The 21,444-nt window shown below is 39.9% G+C and overlaps 1 protein-coding gene across 2 annotated transcripts; it reads left to right on the top strand.

Moving 5' to 3' along the window:
• The first annotated feature begins 5,837 nt into the window (after positions 1-5,837).
• Positions 5,838-20,756, top strand: pdcd6 (programmed cell death 6). Of its 2 annotated transcripts, none has more exons than XM_053860681.1 (6): positions 5,838-6,032; positions 9,919-9,980; positions 16,127-16,171; positions 17,220-17,390; positions 18,271-18,380; positions 18,533-20,756. In XM_053860681.1, exons 1-6 carry the CDS (start codon positions 5,950-5,952, stop codon positions 18,629-18,631), a joined length of 570 nt encoding a protein of 189 aa, XP_053716656.1. In that variant the 5' UTR covers positions 5,838-5,949; the 3' UTR covers positions 18,632-20,756. The 2 variants fall into 2 exon arrangements, with proteins under 2 accessions (XP_053716656.1, XP_053716657.1); XM_053860682.1 differs by having other exon boundaries at positions 17,220-17,378; positions 18,533-20,750.
• Positions 20,757-21,444: the final 688 nt, after the last annotated feature.

Genomic DNA, 21,444 nt, shown 5'->3' with positions numbered 1-21,444 from the left:
GAACTTCTTTCCGGCAGTGTAAAACAGCTTATGGGATTGAATGAAGGCATAAAAAAGACAAAACATGTCTTTAATGAAAGCAGTTATCACACAGGTCCATGGAAATTGCCAAGCACAAACTATGTGATAATGAAACTGAAAAGTATTCGCTCACTTTATTTGCCCCAAATATACGGTAGGTTTGACATACTTCGTAAATCAGGAAGTGAATTACAACCCAGTCACACGTGTATATTTACCCCAAACGACCTCTGACCTTTCAGCATATTTGGACCTGTGTTACTGAAGCAGAGGACTGTATAGGTTTGATAAACTGTTGATCAAGATACGTACCAAGGTATGGATGTTCCAAATGTGTCGCCTCTCGCAAAAAAAGGTTTGTGATGTTACGTAAAAAAAACAAAACTTTTTTTTTTCACGTCTCTGCACTGTTCTAGCAAACATCTCACTGACCAGTCACATCCAGGTGTCACATGACTGCGCTCTTACGCCCTGCTACTCATTTACAGGGTGACTAGTGCCTGTAGTGCACTCGAGCCCTGATGTGATCCACCACAGAGCGCACTCCATAAGGATGCTGAGGTCAGCAGAACCATCAAGGTAATGAAACATTTGAAGGGATCAGTTTGTCACAGTAGCACTTAATTTTTCTTTGTTCACAGCTGACCTCAGTCCATGGTTACGCTTTAAGATGATGCTGTATTTACAAAAGCAGTGCTTTTGAACCCCATCACAAGGATGGCTGCTGGCAAGAAAATCATTTTGAGGACTCAATTCCATGGTCCACTCATTTCAGTTACATCCAATCTCCCTTTCAAACGTCATGTCATGTGACATGTAATGGTTGAAGAAATCTTCACTGCAAATGTAATACATATACCAGATACATATACCACAGTTTTCTTACAAATTATTTGTATTATTTGTGTGACATTTACCTGCTTGTTTGGCTTTTTTTCTGTACTCATCTTTGACAATGCACAATACCTGTTCAATTTAACATGAAGAATGAGCCTTTATTGGCATTGCACTTTCATTCACTGACTTGGCTCGAAGTACTTAACATGACTGAGGATGGAAAACAAAATAAGCATAAAACCATTAAGAAAAAAACAGCCAGTCCTTGTGAGAAGAATCGGGAAATAACATAGGCAGAGTGTGGTTTCAGTTAAACATGTCTGATACAGTTTTCCCAATGAGTCTTTAAGGCAAAATTCCAAACGACAAGGTTCCTAACATAACCAGACTAATAGTGAAGAACAGAAACAGAATTCATCATCCAGTTTGTCTGTAACGCCGGGCGGCCCCCGAGTGGTGAAACAAAAAGTAGCATTTTGGCATAAACAATTCATGAAAAGCACTGTAAAAACAGCCTCAAATTAAGCAAGTAACACGAAAAAGGGCTCTTTAAAAAGTTAAAGATTTCAACACTCCCAGTGTCTTTGGGTCCTCAGATATGGGCTGTAGTCACTAAAAGAGGATTCTCCAAAATTGTTTTGACACTGGGAACAAATCAGACAAATGGTCATGAGTCATGACTACCGAAATTATTCTGACAGTGAACGATGATCAGATGGATTTATGAACAACCAAAATATATTTGGAGGTTAAGCCGCCATCCAAGTAACTGGCTTGTCCAAGGATTCTATCTCTCTTGAAAGGAGGGTGTTGACAGAATCCCAAACTCTCTGGAGACACGTGCTCCATGACAACACTTGTAATTCCTCATAGCCACCGCTGAGCAGACTCAGGGTGCCCCTCGACAGCATCAGCCTCCCTCACACTGTCACATATGAACCTCCTTTCTTGGAAAATAGGTTTCAACTCCCTCAATCCCATGTCGTAGCGACATATCAGATATATTCAGTCCTTGATCTTCTTTTCTTTCCTTGGAGGTATTTTGAAGTCACTTTGTATTTAAGAAATAGATCAGCATGGTTCAGTTGTGTGACAAATATGATCACATAGTCATAACAGACAAGCGGAGATATTTCTGAATTTTTCTTAATTTCAAATCAAACATTTTTTTTTAGACATCCTTAAAATGTGACACAATTTTGCCACACATTATCATCATGGAAGCCATCACACCATTGAATTAATGTTTTCAGTAGCTCAGCCATTAGGGCAGAGTAGGTTGCAAGCCTTTCTCCACCACAGTATAAAGGAAGCAAACCAGGACGGCATACGTGCTGAGAGCAGAAAGTGAAGGCCCTCGCATCAGACCAATGATGTAATTAGGTCTGATGGTATCAGAGGTGAGTGGGCTTTGTTGGCTGCAGATGCTGAGGTGGAGTCTTATCCCAGTCTGCCTGAGCTAATACTGCACACTGGCTGTCAGAGGAGATTCATCTCCTGGCCGAGACAATAAAACCAGCCTTCTGCTTTATGAACCTGATATCCAAGATGGAGTCAAATTTGATGACCCGAAGAGAATCCATCTCAGTTTATCGTCGGTGAAAAGCTCTTTGTGGATGTAAAATGATTTATTTATTAAGCAATGGACAAACTGAAGTTCATATATTGTAATATTGTAGGGCTTCTTACACATAAAGGTGGACTGAAGTGTGTAAATCCTCCCTCGATCTCTAGTCTGGATAGCAGCCTCCACTGTGGTGGAACCCAGTCTTGCATTTCTGCCTCTATAATATTAAGTGTTGTAACAAATTTATATAAAGCATATATAAACTTTGAATGGCATTGGCACTGTCAACTCTGAACAGCAGGGAGCGCTGTAGAGCCACTTCATTGACCAACTCTTGCTGAAACGCTCGAACGCAACTGTAAAAGAATGTAAAACGCCTTTTGTGAAATGAAATATTGATTGCTCGCATGAAATAAAATATTAATTTTTGCTCTCATTATAAGAAGCCATCTTTAATGATTCATCACTTCATATCTCATCCACACATGCGAGTCCCTGGTGGGACGGTCGCATCACGGACGGAGTTCAGTCCAAGGTTTCTTCCCCATAAAATATTGTAATAAAGTATAACATACCTGCAGCAGCCCTCTTATATCCAAGACTCCCTTCTATGTCGTAAGACCATGGTGACAGACTTCTCTGGCTTGCAAGAGCCTTTTAAAACGACTAACCCGAGGTGCAAACACCTAAGTTTCGAGAGACCTAAGGCTTTAAATTGAGCACTTTACATAAGACCGTGTTTTTCCAGATCTTTGATCCATGTCAATATCTTTAAGCGGCAATGAAAAAATACTGCAGCATTACAGATTTAGAAACACTTTGAGGATAGACTCATAGATTAAATCTAGACTAGTCTGAATTATTTATAAATACCCAGCTTCAAATATAAGAAACACACATTTTAAATATATACATGCAAACGTGTGAAAACGACAGTTTCTCTAAGTTTGTCACACTGTATTGGCCACTATATACAGGTGGTTCTGAGACTGGGTGTAGATAGTTGGATTGGTGACTGGTATTTTGTCTATTGACAGGAAAATTGGACTTTATTGCAATACCGGTATGATTTTCATTGCATTTTAGGTATTTACTATTTGTAATTTCAGCATATTTAGATTTTATATAAGTAACCAAAGATGAGTGCATCTTATAAAACAAAACAAGTTTATTTATAAGTAATGGATTGATTGATAAAGAAACAGTTATGTCATTCATAATGTATGCATCAGTGTAATGGTTTTGGTTTTTCATTACACGTCCTTTATTTGTCCTTCAGTGGGGAAATTTGGTAGGTGAAAGGGTAATATAGGGTCATGTTTTGTGTATGTGTTTAAGATGTTGAACATTTTAAAATATATGTATTACGATGTCCGATGCACAAATCATCTATATGAAACTCATGTTGCAAATTGTGACAGATAATACAGCAGTTTCAATGACACACACTCAGCCGCAGCCAATACTGCTGCTCAGTTGCACATTCTCATCTGTGAAACTTGCGAAAAATCCAATGTGACGAAATGGTGTTCATGTGTTCATGAGCAAAACCTTGTAAGACCACTGAGCTCTTGAAAATGTTTTGAGTTTGTCAACCCTAATCTGCCTTCATTACGTTGATAATTAAATTAGTATCACAATGATTGATGACAGTATCACAATGATTGATGACAACATCAGTGTTATAAGAATGTAATTAAGTGTATTAAGGTGTGAACTGTGATGAAATCAGAATTAACATTCTTGGTCTAGTTCTAAGATTGTGATGATAATGAGTGAGTAATTTATGTCTGTCATAATGATGTAATATAGGGACGGTTATTTTGAAATCAAGGCTGTAAAACAACTATGCTTGGCGCAGTCTAACCTTTATTTTTAGGCTGGTTCAACTGGTTCAGCTCTTCTTGACCGGTGAATGAAATGAAATTCTAAAGGGAACAATCTGTCATCCATGTGTAGCACTTGCAGATATCAGCCTTCACTCCTCATATCAGTCGTGAAAAGAGAGGCTTGTGGCTTTTTGGGGGGCTGGTGCTCAAGCCTGAAAAGTACAAACCCGTCGCAAAAAAGGATAATAATTACTACTACTACGACTATAATAAATATTATATTATATTTTAATGAACACAATATTCAATAAAATCACAAAAATAAATAAATGTTATATTTCTGTGACATAGTGGTCATCCCAGTGGAATTAAATGTTACAGGTTTGTGTACAGCAAATGTCTTTAAATACATTTTATCATATGCAAATTCACAATAAATATCACACGAAACAACTAAATTAGATATTTTAAAGTATCCTAATAAAACGTGTTAATATTCTGATTAAGTGCATCATGCAAACACTGTGTTTACCTGATGCGGCTGCAGGTCGAAGGAACCATTTGAATGTTGCTTTGCATCTGTCCCGGCAAAAATTTGCGCCTGAACAACCATCAGGCAGGATACACTCTGATGTTTGAGGTGTGATGCTAGAGTAGATTGAAGAAGTGGTAATAACAGTGATTCACGTGTGGAATATGACACATATATATGAAATACATTTGCTTCGGTTTATTAGAATTGCTTCTTGCGTTTTATTAGCTGATATACTTGAAACAGTCATAATTATTTTCTTTATTACGATGGACTTTAGAGATATGTTTTCAGCAATTTGACTTGGGCAGGATCAAAGTTCTGATCTAAACCTTAACAAACCATTGACCCTAACCCCAATATAATTCTGATATTATAACTTAAATGGATTCATAAATGGAAACAAAAATCAGGGTCAACATTGCAACCCTTTTTTTTATGTCCATTTTAAAAATAAATATTAAAAACAAAATACACCCAGTTATCTGAGCCAGTCCAATGTGTGAAACATATTTTAACCACAATGTTATACGAAGTACAATTTTTAACTTTGTTTTGTTTTGTATTTTGCAACGTCATTGAGCGTACCTTTATTTTAGTGGGTGTGACTGAAATTAAGATTTTCCGAAAAGACACTCCCTATTATTATGTAGAACAAACTCCTCAGGAGAACAGTATGTTTTGACTAAAGGTCGAGTTAGAATTTGACTAAAACGTTTTGTTAAAACATAAAACAAAAGCACATATTCTATCATAACACACTACTTCAGAATCATACACATAAAATAACATCATTCATTTGGTTGTTTTTATTGTGTTTGTCTGTCGCTTGTGAACCGTTTGTTTAAAATGTTTTCTTTTTTCTAATCATCGGTAAAATGACATACGCACGACATGACTGTTTCTTTCCATATTATTGTTTTGGAAAACGGAGTAATTAGTCACCAATTCATAGCAGATTCTATTTTTACTTGACAAGAGGAAAATGTGACGTCACCTCCCTCTGGGAAGTGCTGAACGATTGGCCACGCCCCTGCGCGCGAGGCAGCTCTCGGTGAGCACGGACTGGGGTGGAGGAGTCGGATTGAAGCAAGCACAGCAGGAAGAAGAAGAAGTAGTAGCTGCCCATTCGCGACACATTTGAACAAACTATTCCCTTTAAAATGGCTTATCACAGCCCGTACAGAGCCCCGCCGCATATCAACGCGCCGCCTGACCAGGGTTTTCTGTGGAATATCTTCCAGAGGTGAGTGAGAAATGTTTGTTTTCCGGGCTGTCATTGGAAGCTGCTTTCGTTTTGAAGCACCAAGAGGAGACCGTTGTGACTCACTGGCAGATCTACAACGGCGAATTTAACGTCTCATAAAGTGCTCAGACTCAGTCCTTCGACCGAGTCAGTTCAAAACGGACTCTTTTCGGTGAGGTGCGAGACCTTCCCGTAAATCGTGGTTCCACGTCACTGCCAGTCACGTTAGTAGACCATTCAGTCACAACGGTGAATCAGAACTAAACATTTTGGTTGGACCTTGCCCAACGTTGACCGTCTGTGGAGTCTCTGAATGGATTCACTCCGGTCAACATATTACTGTATGTTCTACAAACATACAGTGTAATGGGTTGGCTTCTTCCTCTTCAGTATCTTTTTTAACCAACAGACATTAGCGGACACTTCGTCCTCATATTTGCCACTGACACTAGTGAGCTAGTACTGGGCCTCAATTTAACCAACAAGTAGCTTATTACTTCTCAAGCAGTTCCAAAGATGCTAGGAATCAGTGGAACATACAGAGATGCCAGTCAAGATGCCAGAAGCCATAGGCACCGCCATGGATGACTGAGAAGATGCCACCCATTGAAGTCACTTTACGTATTCCCTCTACTCTATTGATCAATCTCAAATTAAAAATGTGTTATCTTCAATTTCCAAAGCCCTTTGACAGTCCAAAATAATAATAGCAAAGCATTTCTATTGTTTCATGTGGAGTGGGAGTGACACAAGTGTCTTCTGTCAAAGTGAAAATATCTATATCAGTAAGTCAACAGTTGGTGCTCTAAATATCAATGAGATGCAGATATTTGAAAATATATCTCATCTTACTATTGTTTTGCACGTTTCACTCAGGTGTGCAGCTGTAACCACTGACATCATGGTAAAAATACCTCTTAACCCAGCAAACAAGATGGGCGACTACTGGCATCTCAGAGTCAGGAGTCACCTGAGACACATTAACTGGTATTTCCAAGGATGATGCCACCGATTTCTGGCAATGTTCCCATTTTTTCAGCGATGCCTCATAATCAGAATGTTCCAAACTTCTGCGAGTGCAGGTATATCATCAGTTGTATTTGAAGCCAGCTACTGTATATATCTTATGTTTATGTTGATTGAATTGAGAAGTTTACAACATGCAGATTGTTTTTTTTTTTAAACAAGTAGAGTGTTATGTTTTTTCACGATTTCTATTAAAATATACTCAACATTTTGATTTAAAAGTGCAGGCTGTTGCCAGTGATTGAGTTTGGCCCTGCTGCAGAAGTGTGCCAGCAGATGTGAAAGTAGTAATACCGACCTATAGTTATGTAATACTGCAGAGGGTTTCTCTCGTGCCTATAACTTCCATTGCCATGAAAAAGATGCACTCTCTTTATAAATAATTTATGTGTGGTGCAACATCCCTTAAACTGATGACATCTCACAACTGTCATGTTTGTGTAAGGTCATGAAATGCATGCTGGGTCATTACAAACACTGCCCTCGGTGTCCATGGACAATCCTGCTTCTCTGGGAAAATGTGCTACAGCAGTGCTGGAATTCCCTGGGTCATGTGATCAGAGTCAGCGGAGCTTATTTGAAGCGGCGAAGCTCTGTGTCACGAATATAGACACACCTACTAGTTTGTGACTCAACGACACTCATTGCTTTTTCAGTGTGAAGCCACACATTGTAACCTACTTTACATTTCATGAATCATGACTGGGCCAGCTTGTCTGTTCTTGGGGATATTGACTGCCCTGTTAAACTGAGCTTTGTAGGAGTTCGAATCTTCATTACACCGCTTTGAATTATTAAAGTAATTTCATTTATATAAAGGGTGAGGTTAATTAGAAAAGAGATTTTAATGGCTATGAAGAACATTTTTGGGATGAACAAATCCTTCATGGATTGGTGCTCATGGAGTGGAAAATAAGATCAGTTCCAAATTTCTAAAGAAAATAATTGAATATGTTGTGATTGTTATAGTGTTTTCGAAGGTATGTTTTTAGAAGAACCTGAAGAAAAAAAAGCACAATAATGGCCATTATTGTTGAGCCGTGGTTTGCATTTGTGTGCATGTGTACTCCCAGTGAACGGTACAGGAACGTCACAGGTAACTTGATCGTACTTCTTGAATTGCAAGATGTCATGTCCACTTGTGAAAATTAAGACACTGAATGAAGTGAACAGTATGCAGTATTTTACTGCACTATCATCAGCTCCTCTGATGTTTATAAAGCTGTTGGAGACCCCAGAAATTGCAGTTCAAAAACAGCTATAAATTTTTATCCTATCTTTGATGCTTGCTGTGTTACTTTAGGGCGTCATATACTTGAGTGTCACTTATTTTCTTGACACTGTTTTATGATTGTTCCGTATGTGCTCTTTTGTAGTCCAACATGGCCTTTCACTTTCACCGTTTATGCGGAAACTAGGGCATGCTTTGTCCAACAAGCTTCAATCCATCCTTAGGAAACATTGAGGCAAGCAGGAAAATCTGAGCACCAGAACCGCAGTAACGGTCCTCTGTTCTTGTGCTGTTTCAAATACAAAAGAATAACGGCACTAAGATGGAGAAGACAGATGGTTCAGTTTCTTGCTCAAAGCCAAGAGAGAGAGTTCTTGAAAAAAGTGGTGATGTAACTTAACCTGAGGCTTACTGTGTGGGATAAAGACATTCCAGAGAACAGGTTGTAGGACCAGCTTCTCTTACATTTTTTTGGTATAAGCTATCAGTGTTTAGTCAAGGTTGTGCTCCCGCAGATCATGCATCAACCACCCGGTTGCGACAAAGTGCGCCTTCACTGAGAGGTGTAAAAAGCTGCTTTTTTTCCCCTCACAGTCGACGAAGCGGCCTACCAATGTTTGCTTTTCATTTCTAAGCTGTGGATATAAAACCAAAGGTACACACAGATGTACAGCAGAGCCAATAGACAGCAGATATAGCTTTGCTTGTTGCTACGTCACTCCCGACTGTGGAAACTCACCCCACAAGGTCTGGTTTGGATGTAGTTTTTTTCATTGGGGATTTCCTCTCTTCCACTCCCTTCTCTTCTGTCCTGGAATTCAGATTCTATTTGTTTTGTCAGGCTGACGTGGACATGTTGACTGAGGTTGGTTGCTAAGGAATTACTGAGTCATTTTTGTTCCTTGACCGTGGAACAGCTTAAAATGGAAGATTTTCTAAAAGTTAACAATGACATCAGCTGATAAAAAAAACTGTTTTCTCTTCTTCCATCTGCATTTTTTGCTAAAAGTAGAGGTTTGAAATTAAATGAAACGTTTTTAATTGAGGCATCAGAACAATTTGTTTAACCTTTCACCTTTTGCTTAATGGTTTTATTGGTGTTTTCATGATGTTGGAAAAATTCACTGACAACAGACGGCTGGAAACTGTGGCTTAAAACAAGAAACCTCTTTCCTAACACTAATGAAGCGTCATAGAAGAATTCAGGCTTCGGCTTTCTGGCAGCTATTTTGAGCTTTTTTATCCAGTATGCAGATGTCTGTCCTGAATCTAGGCTCAGTGGGAAAGAAATTCGTAAATTATTTTGTTAATTTGCTGAGAAGAGAGTGTGTGATTTCTGCCATATCATCGTATATAGCGGCTTCTCGAGTCATTCCTTGCCAACTTGAATTATCTCCCTGCAGTGTCAAGATCAACAAATGTAGTGACAACAGTGCTTTCCTGGCCTGATCTTGATGGTACCGGACCGCTGTGCCCATTCATTCAACCTTCAATAGGTTGTTGAAACTCTAACACGCGACCAGGCAGATAGTGTTTCAGCTGGCGATCGCCGATGCCTTTCGCGATTGTGTGCTGAGGTGTGTAAAGTGGTGAATGCAGGCGTTATCTAATCTGTGCTCTTCTCCCCAGAGTGGACAAGGACCGGAGTGGAGTGATCTCAGACTCAGAGCTTCAGCAGGCCTTATCAAACGGTATGTTGGTCAGACTGGTCAGTGCCTCGCCCTTTTTCCCTTGTTCTACATTTCTACACATTCAGCCTCAACCTTTGTTCGCCTCATTGTTAATCTCCTTTTTTTGTAGACTTAGACTGATTTGGTCATATTACTTCATGATCAATGATTTATGAAGGGTGCGTATTTCATTTTTAAAACGTCCTAGCAGCTGAACTTGAATTAAAGTTCTTCATGAGCAGGTCATTCTCAACGGTTTTTCTCTTTATTTTGTGATCAGAAAAGGATCAAAAAAAGAAAAAAAGGATTCAGAATCCCAACTAGACTCAGTGCGGAGCAATTTGTCCTCATTCAAATGTCAAGTTTTCAAACATTTACAGTAGTTTGGCATCACCTAGTCACCTACTTTTGGAGGGTTTCTAGGGCATCTGTCTGGGAAATGTTGAAAGATATGTCTGAAGTGGATTAAGTGGACTGGGGCTGATTTAAAAAATAAAGTCCTTGGCCGTCATAAGTAATGACCCTAAGTAGGAATGTTCAATACCAATTTTTTGCTGACCGAGTGCACGGACTGACAATTGAGTACTTGCCGATACCGAATACCGATACAAGTAATTCATGATACCATAGCAACCTGATTTCCTACCTGAACAATCCTTATCGCCATGTGGAGCTCCGTAAAAATATAAAAAAAGAGTTCTGCCACGGTGCCACATGATGGGGAGTATATTTGAAGAGGAAGGGCGAGTGTGGCATGAGAGCCTGCGACCTCCGTCATTTGCGTGACAGTTGACAGTCCTGTAAAAACCTTCAGGGACACAGCATAAGGTATCAGGTACTGTCACAAGTATTGTAAAATGGGCCAGTGTCGGTGCTAGCACCAACGCTAATATTGTTATTGGGACATCCCTAGTACTTAGGTGCTTTACTAGATCAAGTACATGGCTCTATCGATAAATTAATTGACGTTTTGTGTACTTTGTTCTTTTGTTGCACAGTTTTTATGAATGTGGAAAAAATATTTTTAATGCTACAACCCCATAGGATTGGAGGTGTATAGTTTTGAAACATGGATAGCCAGTCCATAGGGAATTGTTTCCAGTTGAAAAAGATAAGAAGATTGGACCAGAGGATTGTAGGCACTGGTTTTGCAAGGAGTACTGCTGTCTGTCTGAGGTTTCTCAGGAGCATCAAGCATGAAGGTTTTGTTACATCTCAGGCCTTAGAATGTACAGTGTACTTGAGATGCTGTAAGGCAGTTTGTAGAGTGGTGTTGAATTAATGATAACGGTTGTCCCTTCTGTCCAACGGATGGCAGGCAATACTTGCTGTGAAAATAGTTGGCAGTGTAACAAGCTGTTTTGATGCTCACATAAAGCACAATCATGATTCCCTGACCTGGCTGTCAGTGAGACAGCTCTGCTGAAACATGGCCGTGATCAATGGGGCGTATGGCTTTGTCTTTTCATTAAAATACAATGAGTTCCGCTTCAAGTTGATTAAGGCTGTGTTGCTCTGGCACTGCTTCAAACACCCGACAGTTCTCGCTCTCTCCCGCTCACATTTTTCTGGACACTTGACTGTGTCAGAGCCAGGAGAAGCAGCAGTTGTGGGAGAAGCTGTTATCCGACTGCGCAATGGTCCAAGCTCAGAATACTGATTAGTTTGTGTCTTAGTGTGTGTATTGATTAATTCAATTTTTTTAGGCCAGCCACTTCAGTATTTGTACGCAGCAGATAAAGACAGGGTGCTTGCATCGTTTAAAGACTTCAAAGGTATAAATACTGCTATAAAATGTTTCTTCAATTGTTTTGAAATCAGAAAAAAAACAATTGATCAGATGAGCTCTGTGTTTTCTCACTGACAAATGTTTCAATATCATGGGAGACTTCTCATGTTGCAACACATTCTCACTCCTAAGGTGTAACATATTGACGGTTGTCCAGTGGACTTTTGCATCTACTGTTGACACACTGCATGTTGACCCCCAACACTTCTTGATTGTATCAAAGGTTTCCCCTCCCACTGCATTTCCTGTGGTTCAAAAAGCGTGGTTGGGATGAGGATCAGGATTCCATTTCAATGCTACATATGTGGCCTGGATTCACTATATGCTTCTCCAGGCTAAATATGGATAGCCACCTCCCAAGTCCTAGTTGAAGGCCCATTTGGTGTAGATTGCACCGAGGAATGCAGCGATCGCAGTTTTCAAGCAGATCACTGATTTTTGAAGATCCTGACTTGCTGAAACCTTTTGTTGCTGCTACTGTTTTTTTTAAATAACTCACAGGACACATGGTTACAGAGTTTGAGACTTGTTTATTTGAAAAACAATGTCTGTGACTGTAACGGTACTATGCTTTTATAAATACAGTAAGTGAGGCAATAAATTAAATAACCATTTGGACAACAAACTAACAGCAAAGCAACTCAAACAGAGTGCCCTGAGTTGCTTTCAGGCTGAAAATGTGTCTAACAAGTACCTCTGGTTCTGCATATTGTAGCATAAGCTCAAATGTGTAGTTCTGCATTACTAGGTCCTCAATGACCAAAAAAGGCTGGTCGTTTGATACCATGAATTCCATGAGTTTCATCTTTGTACAGGCAGTCCGTGATCCCGTTAGCGTAGCTTAACCTTACCAGCTTCACGTGTAGAGCACTGGCGAGTTGGTGTACAAAGAGATTTTTTTTTGTGCTGAAAGAGTTGACTGTCCCTCCAGCTTTGCACGACTTGTACATTATGATCCTCTGCAACTGTGTTGTGACTCTACATTGACAAGTGTGTTTCCTACAGTCTGCGAATGTGATCTTGACCAGGGTTTTGGACTGTCGCACATCTGTCTGCGCTTTAATAAAGCCTGGGTCCTGTGGTGCCTCATTACATTTGCTGGAATGGGCAGCAGGGGGCTGTGGTAGATGAGATCGGTATATAGGATCGACTTCCGAAAAAGCAGCCGCTCACCGATCTTGTAAAATTAGGGATATTGGTATCAGTTGACCCATCAGTGTATCCCTGACAGTCCCTTGTTTTCTTTTGAAAACATCATTATTATTATTAATAATAATAATAACTACTGTTATTATTATTATTTGTCCTGCATGCCACTGTTCTGTTGTTACTTTTTTTTTTTTTGTCAAACCTTATCTCCCATATGTCCCCCAATGTGTTCCGATGTCACTGGCTGCCAATATGACATTTAACCTTCCGTTGCCTTGCTGTAAAGAGATTTTGCACCACCGTGCACCACCTCCCCTCTCTGTCCTGCGCACACCCATTTAATTTACTACTTGAGTTATTTATTTAAGTCTGCCAGTGCAGTAATGGCCAGTGAAACTGCTGACACATTTGATGGAGCGCTAACCAAGTGTGCTGCAGATTCAGCTGAAGGGCAAGACTCAATGAGTTTTACAGTCTGTAGCAGTTGATAAAACAAATAGATGCAGGAGTTTTCAGATGGTGAATATTGATTCTAGAATGTTAGTTTAACTTAGAATGTTAGTTTACCACAAATGACCATTGTGCCATGTACACCACGTTTTCAAGAACTGTTATTTCATCTTAAAAGTATTACTTGACCATGTTTCTGCCACGATTTAATATTCCTGGACCATTTACCAGGCGATATGTACTGTGTATCAATGAGGGATTTGATGAGGTGAGGTGGAGGAAACACTTTTTCCAACAACTAACCGTTAGTGGAATGGAAACGAAGTAACTTTTAATTTCTTTAAGCCTCTCTGCTGGAAAATGAAAAAAAAAAACATACTCATAAATGATGAGACAGGAGGCCTGTCAGGAAAGAGATGAGCCTGTGTGAACTACTATCTCACTGTCTCAGCGGATGTTATGCGAACATTGAACTGTTACAATGTAGTTGCTTGTCTTTGTGATATTCCTTATGAAGCACTTGACTCGACCAAGGAAATAAAAATGTAGCTTTACATTAATACCAACTCCGACTGGACACCAAGTGCACTCACTGATTAAAATCATCAATGTTAAATCAGGCACTTGAAAGTGTGTCACATTTCCATTTCTTCCTCCATTCATTTAATTATACTGCAGCTTTATCCTTCCTTCCATCACTGAAAATCCCACTAGCTTTTTAACTTGAAACATTCCCATCCTACCGCTGTACAATTTTTTTTTTATCATTAATCGTTGTCCTGCCAGGACCTCTTTGTACATTTTGTATGTTTTCATTCTGGTATAAAACTGTTTTCTTATGCATATCAAAACATTTGCTTGTACATACCATGTGTACATATGCAATCTTTCCGAGCCGTTATGTGTGGATGTACACACTGTGGGCTCCTCAGCATGTTATTCCTGCACCTCCCTGACTCCCCCTTCTCTCTCTGTGCATGGGCCGTTGAGCTCTCCAGTGAGAGAGCTCTGTGTGCATGCAGCAGACAGGGAGTGAATTGTCCTGTTCCGCCATCCGGTGCACAGTCACAAAAAATCTCAACCCAAACCCTCTGGTGAGAAAAATGTGTGTCGCAGAGAATCTTGAAGTCGATAGATATATATATATAAATGGTGTTTAAGACACTATAAGGCATGTATAATATGTGTACTGATATGTTATAATGTTAGAATATGTATACTGTGTAATGTGGTAGCAATAATAGGACTTTCTGTATAGTGACTGAGTGACTCTTCTTTTTTTCAATCGTTATTGGTGTTTGTGATGCTGCACACGACAAGTGGGATCTAGATATCATTTGTACTATATACTTTTAGTGTGAAAGTGCAGAAAAATTCTGGTGGATCTATTTGAGTTCAGACAGATGCTTTGCTCCCTTACAACTAATTTCTCCCAGAAGGTGAGTCACTCGCTTACAGCATGCTAACTGCCAGGCGCACATTTTTTTCTGTTGACACTTTTTCCGAGCTTTATTTCTCAAAATGGCTCCGTCTGCGCGACTGCACTTCCAGCATCCATTCATCTCACTCCACTTGCATCATACTGAGCACACTGGACAGGCAAGGTGTGTGTGGGTCATTAGCAGCCTGATGATGGATGAGCAGCGGTGTTACCCCTCATTTCTGTCAGGGCGCACAAAGATAAGCAACACTTTCATTGAGTTCTCAAGGACGTGCTTTTGATGCATTTATTCTGTGGCTCGAGTCTATCTGGCCTAAATCTTCTCCCTATCACAGCCTTGAGAAAAGTTTCATCCCTGCTCCTAAACAGACGTCCACAAGACCAAACCAATTCAGAGAACACTGATGCAGATCTTGTTTGTCGTCCTAATTCGCGCTACAGTCACCAGCTTGCTTCTGTTCACAACAACAGCTCCTTCAGAGGAACATTTGTTGTGGGCTTTTGTCAGGAGAAATGAAAGGAAGCGGGATCTTGCCAGCTAAGCTAATCCGGGGAAGAAAGGAAACAAGAACACCAGTGGATGAAAAAAAATAACATGGTTCATAAAGTAGAGACAAATATTCTGCAGATAACTATGTCAAGTCTTTGAGCACCAAACGTATCTCAATTTAAAACTGAAATATCTTGTAATCCACATCCCCTGAGACATAAATGAAAGCGCATGTATTCTCACCACCCTGTCAGTGGACGTATAGACACATCTAATGAGAGCCAAGTCTTAAATCAATGGCAGCAGAAAGCAGAAGCAAGATGTTATCCAGGCTAGGCCAGGATGATCTTGTCTGATGGACCGAAGGTGGATGGAGATCTTGAAGCCCAGGCATGAGGGGGTGGTTTCATACCCACAGAGTTCAAACTCAAGGCTGCAAATATAGCACGCTATTAACATGAGAACAGATGAGCAAATCCTGCATCGCCCTCATGACAGTGATACTGAAGCTCCAGCTAGCATGGTGTAGGTTTGTATGCCGGGAGAAAGCACACTATACTGTCATTATTGGTAGAGTGGGCCTTTGTTCATATGTGTGAGTGGTTTTTGTTGACTTAAGTGTTGCAAAAATAACAGTGGATGCTGAGGCTAATAATTAGGTAGTAAGCAGTGTTCAATATTCTTTTCTGTTGCTTGAATGGCAACATAACAGAAGTTATATTTTAGAACTTGCCCTCAGTCAGAGTTGCTTCGTTACAGTTTTTCACAAGTGAGCAATCATCTTTCATCTATGTGAATCATTTGGAATATTTTAAGACACTCACCTGATATTCACTTCTTTCTCTCAGGGACATGGACACCTTTTAACCCAGTGACCGTTCGCTCCATCATATGTAAGTAATTACTGGTGCTGACTTCTCCTCCTTCTTTACAAACAAGGAGGTTTTGTTTGTCTGCTCAGGAACCTTGTTTGCTTCCTCACCATGATGACTTGTGCGTTCGTTGGATTTTTAGCACAGGCACACTCATAATTGGGACAACAAGGTTGTGAGTGTTTGTGCGGATTGGAGCCAGACTTTTAGCTAGGATTTTGAAAAGCCACGCCCCCAGCACATTACCCCGCCCACAGCCAATTCCCTCCAGATGTGCCATGTCAATGACTTGTTTTGAAAAAAAACAAGTTGTAAACATCTATTTGTACAAAATAATAAACGTTAACGGAGATGAACGCAGTAGCTGTTGCCATGGTAACACTTTGAGATGAGGCTACTCCTCGACGGCTGTTTTACTAAGCTGACCCTGATTGATTTAAAAAAACAACACATAACATTTTTATAATGAATCTTTACCTTTGTCCAAGTAAAATCTCGAGAGTTTTGTTCATCTTCTTTCCTTATAATTGTATAAATATATAATAATTAATATATAATTATAATTTAAGATAGGAATACAGTTGTATCAGTTGTGTATCTGTTTTCTAAACTTGCACACATTTCAACATTCATTCAAACAAAATATATGTGGTTCGCCTCTTGATTAACTACGTAGAACCACATGAATTTTGATCCCTGTTCAGCTATCTGCACAGCACTGGTGTGCGGGTGGATGAGGTGGGAGCAAGCTTCGTGACAAAAATGTGTAAGTTAGTTTTATAAACAATTGTTTGAAGCTTGGAACTTATCTGCATTTCCTGCTGTCATCAGCGTCAGGCATCCCATCAATCACAGCGCGCTTCTTGTCGCGATTCGCAAGATGCGGATGACCGCGAGATTACACCAGTAAACAAATGTGGCAGTTCACATGGAGTGAAGCGCTCAAGGGTGACGGGTCGATTAGTGGGGATGAGTTTGTCTTAAGATGGAACAGTGCAGTGAGAGAGAACAGTCGCTGTTCATTGACAACTGCTGTGATGAAGCTGACTGAAACATTCTGCCGCTGTAGCCATGTTCGACCGGGAAAACAAAGGCGGAGTGAACTTCAACGAGTTCGCCGGCGTGTGGAAGTACATCACAGACTGGCAGAACATCTTCAGGACCTACGACAGAGACAACTCAGGCTTCATTGACAAGAATGAGCTCAAACAGGCTCTGACTGGATTCGGTGAGCAGCAAAGTATGCTTTGATATTGCACTTTTATCTCTGTGGTGACGGGAGCCGCTCAGCGCCAACTCAACTCTTCTTTTCCTGGGGTTAGAGGTCAGACTTAACCTTTTGCTTGTGTGATTTGTTCTTTCATCTTTGATCCTTTTGGTCTTGTTAAATGCGTTCCATGTTTTCTATACATTCTTAGATTTAGATTTTTAACAAATGTGTCACTAACTTGGAGAAAGTTTCATGATGCACCTACTTTTCATAGTGTACATTCGGACTTGAGCTCTAGTGACATGACGGCTGATGAAACGTATAATTTAGCTAATTATTACATTATTATTACACAGTCACTGCTCGGCTGGCAACATTTCCAACTTGCAACATAACAATAACCGTGGCTTAACAATGCTTGTATTAATCAGTCAAAATGTCCTTCCTGATTTTTAGTTTGTGGAGCTACTGCAATGACTAGAATGTGTATTTGTTGAATCGTCACACAATGTGGTGTGTTTTTATTATATGTTTTGTAATTATTATGATGACGAAAACATATAATAATAATACACAGAAACCTGTTTTGATATTTGTATAACTTCTAAATAAAACCCAACACAATACTAGAACCAAAAGAGAAACGGTTAATAAAAAAGCTGTTCATGTGGTTAGTGGTTCACATGTCAGACCTGGCCAGTGCAGTACCATGACCTTGACCCTCTTGACAGTGACACATGGGATGTTTGGTTGTTTTAAGTTGTGCTCGAGTGCACTGTGGCGTCTAACATGGGGACATTGTTGATTTCAATCAGAAAATTGAATTTTATCTCAATTGAAAACAAACATAGAATAAGCTTCAAATTTGCCGAGCATTTTAGTTACTTCCGTCTCTTGTTCTTGTGTCCAGGGTATCGTCTGTCGGATCAGTTCTACTGTACATTGATAGAAAAGTTTGACCGTCAGAGGAAAGGGCAGGTGGCTTTCGACGACTTCATCCAGTGTTGCATTGTGCTACAGGTGAGAAATGTCTTCTATCCACAGGATTCGAAAATCTCTGCTCTGTTTTCACTTTATTTCAGTCACGAGCAAAACTGAAAGTTGCATTCGAACAAATGTGCTCATTTAAATCTTTATGGTTTTCTGATGTCATCATTCATGTTGTTTTCCAGAGGTTGACTGACGTGTTCAGGCGGTACGACACAGACCAGGATGGCTGGATCCAGGTTTCATACGAACAGTATCTATCAATGGTCTTCAATATAGTATAATGCACACGGATCCACACAGAAGAGCACAACTGGACGCAACTGTGCCAAAGCTAGCGGCAACGCCAGGAGGTCTGCCATAGTGGACACTGCAAGATTTTTTTAAAACCCTCTTTTAAGCTCCCTTCAAGCTGTCTGACACATTTAAAAGCTAATAGTGTTTTCAAAGGGTGTGACATCATCCTGTTGACCAACTGCTTGTTTAGAAAAAATCTTGTAGTGTTTTATGTGTTGGGGCCTCTGAGCGAGAAATAATTTAATCACATTTGTCTTTGTCTGTTGTCGTCGATTAACTTTTTGTTTTTGTTTTGGAAAAGTCTTAACTTTAATTAATGCAACTGAAAAGAGTTCTCTGTTGAGAACCCGGTGCAGTGTAAATATGATTTAAAATGCATGCGTGTTGGGGAAACACTCCCAATTGGAAGCATGCTTCTCTGTTCCTCGTCTGCTCCTCGGCCCTGATCAAAGCCATGTTTACAAAAACTGTGAAAGCAGCTGCTGTTCTGCTTTGAGATTCTCTGACATGCCAGCTTCTACGCCATATTTCTAAACATGTTTTACCAAGCCAACGTTTGAAGATTTGATTTTGGTAGCGGGTGAGCATATTGCCTTTCTTTTTTTTTGTGCATGATGCCTTAATTATGTTTAAAAACAGAAAATTAATGAAATGTTTTATTAAAAAAGAAAGGTACAACATATTTCCTTGGTCTTTTCTTTTTCTTTTTTTCATTCCCAGTGATGCTCTTAAGTTGGCTCCATGTCGCCCTCTGCTGTTCGTCTAGAGTGCAAACCACTGCAATGCACCAATATGTGACACTGGATAGCCCGCTCTGCGCTCGGTCATCCTGAGCCTCTTTCTCATCGCGTGCGGGTTTGCCAGCACTGGCTGTGTCTTGTGGGGGTCTTTGACTTGAGAATGTGGATTTTGGGAAAGAGTGAATGAAGATGAACGCTTCGGTTAAAAGTAAATCTGATGTTAGTTATTTTCAAAATCATCTTTATATGTTTTTTAACACTTTTACCGACAACTGCTTTCCAAATATTGTGTTCTTTCTATAGCCAAAAATATTTGTTGAGCAGCACCAGGCAGATGGTAAGCGAAACTCACTGACAAATTTCAGGGTGACCCACTCCCACAGTGAGGATGAAATGAAAGTGAGGAGTTGTGTGTGCAATGCTGAGATTTTGGGCTAAATGGATTATGTTTATGTATCAAATAGAGTCCGCCATCGAAGACGTTAATTGGTGAGGAAAAGACCGTCTTTCTGTTTTCCAACTGGTCCAGATGAAGCAAAATTTGCACCGTCCTATTTTGGTGACATCATCAAGAGATGCTTGTAGGGAGCAAGAAAAGTCTGCGTGTCATCTGCATAGCAGTGCAAAGATGTGTTGTGATGCCAGATGATATGGATGATAAATCGAATGTTACCTAAATTAGGACCTTGCAGAACACCAGAGGTAAAGTTGGTTATGAATGAAGAGTCTAAAAGATATGACTGTAACCAACTAGCACTGAGCAGTTTCTTTGATTCACACCCAGGAGTGGAGGTGGTTCAGTTGAATTCCATGCTGAGCCTGTGTCAAAGCTGCACTTGAGATCTGTTAGGATTCAAATGGAAAGTTCACCATTGTTTCCTGGTAAGAGAAGGCTTTTTCGAAGGTCTGTTTCTGTGCCCTGTTTGGATCAAAAACCAGTCTGAAGTTTTACAAATAGAGTTTGGATAAAAGTCCAATATTTGACTACTAATCCAGCTCCAAGACCTTAGCTCAGAAAGGAAGTTGAGAGATTGGTCTGAAATGAAGATTATTCTTATGTAGAGGTTGGATCAAGTGCAAGAATCATAGATGAAATACTGAGCAGTATGTTGAACTATGTTGTAATTTTCCTCACTGATCAAGGTGACGTGAATTGAATCCTCCTGTAATTCCATCCTTTTTGGGTGTTGAGGTATCTCTTAACAAAGGTGCTGGGAGAGGCGTTTTATTGGTGACCCAGCATTGACCTTGAGGTTGTCTCTTTTTCCAAAATGTCCTGGAGGATGTGAATCTGCCGAGTCTGCACGCCAGCCTTTGTTTTCCTCAAGTTCCTGCAGTTAGAGGAATGTCCTTGCAAATGATAAAAAATACAAGAACGGCTTGGTTGGTTTCAGAGAAAGTAAATATGTAAACAGAGACGTGTTGGCTCTGTGAGCGGTTTCAAAACAGATTTGTCCTTTGATGTTACAGACGTCTCAGCTTACGCTAATGTTTGAAGCTTGCAGATTTCTAATAAATAGAAATGATCTGAAAAGTACTTCCCTAATAAGTGTATTTTTCTGAGGCATGCTTACGGATCATGGAGAATATTCCAGTTGGGATGTTTACTGAGTGTGTTTGCATCTTTATATCCTGGATCATTTCTTCCAGCTCATCAGTCAGAACAGCTGCTCTAACACTGATGTAACATCCTGTCATGCACTGCTTCATTCGTATTTTTAGCAGCTTCACAAGGCTGCATTTTTACATATTGTTTACACAAGAATAATCAACGTTTGGGTGTTTCTTTGCCAAAAACTATTAATCAGTGAGGAAGTCATGGTGGAATTATTAGAAGTCGGTTGCTGAGTAAAACTGAAGCATGACTTGGTTTTCTTACCTAGATTTATATGAATACCATTAACCTTTGTTGGACACCTGAAGACACTCGTGCTGGATTTGTATTCAATGATTGTTGCTGACATGTAAAGTTCTATCTGAGAATGTGGCACAGCTTTTTACATAAACATGCAGATAAGTTTCTGAAGCAGTTGTGTAGTACATGATTCACTTAGACAGAC

This window comes from Synchiropus splendidus, chromosome 3 (assembly GCF_027744825.2).
Source record: "Synchiropus splendidus isolate RoL2022-P1 chromosome 3, RoL_Sspl_1.0, whole genome shotgun sequence".
In the NCBI taxonomy this organism is placed as follows: domain Eukaryota; kingdom Metazoa; phylum Chordata; class Actinopteri; order Syngnathiformes; family Callionymidae; genus Synchiropus; species Synchiropus splendidus.
This window is presented reverse-complemented; position numbering and strand designations above follow the sequence as displayed.

Bases quoted from the DNA above. Each gene is read 5' to 3' on its own strand.
- pdcd6 (XM_053860681.1), top strand. From the start codon at position 5,950: ATGGCTTATCACAGCCCGTACAGAGCCCCGCCGCATATCAACGCGCCG. The intron at 17,391-18,270 runs GTATGCTTTGAT...TCTTGTGTCCAG, and splicing joins TGGATTCGGTGAGCAGCAAA to GGTATCGTCTGTCGGATCAG. The intron at 18,381-18,532 runs GTGAGAAATGTC...GTTGTTTTCCAG, and splicing joins AGTGTTGCATTGTGCTACAG to AGGTTGACTGACGTGTTCAG.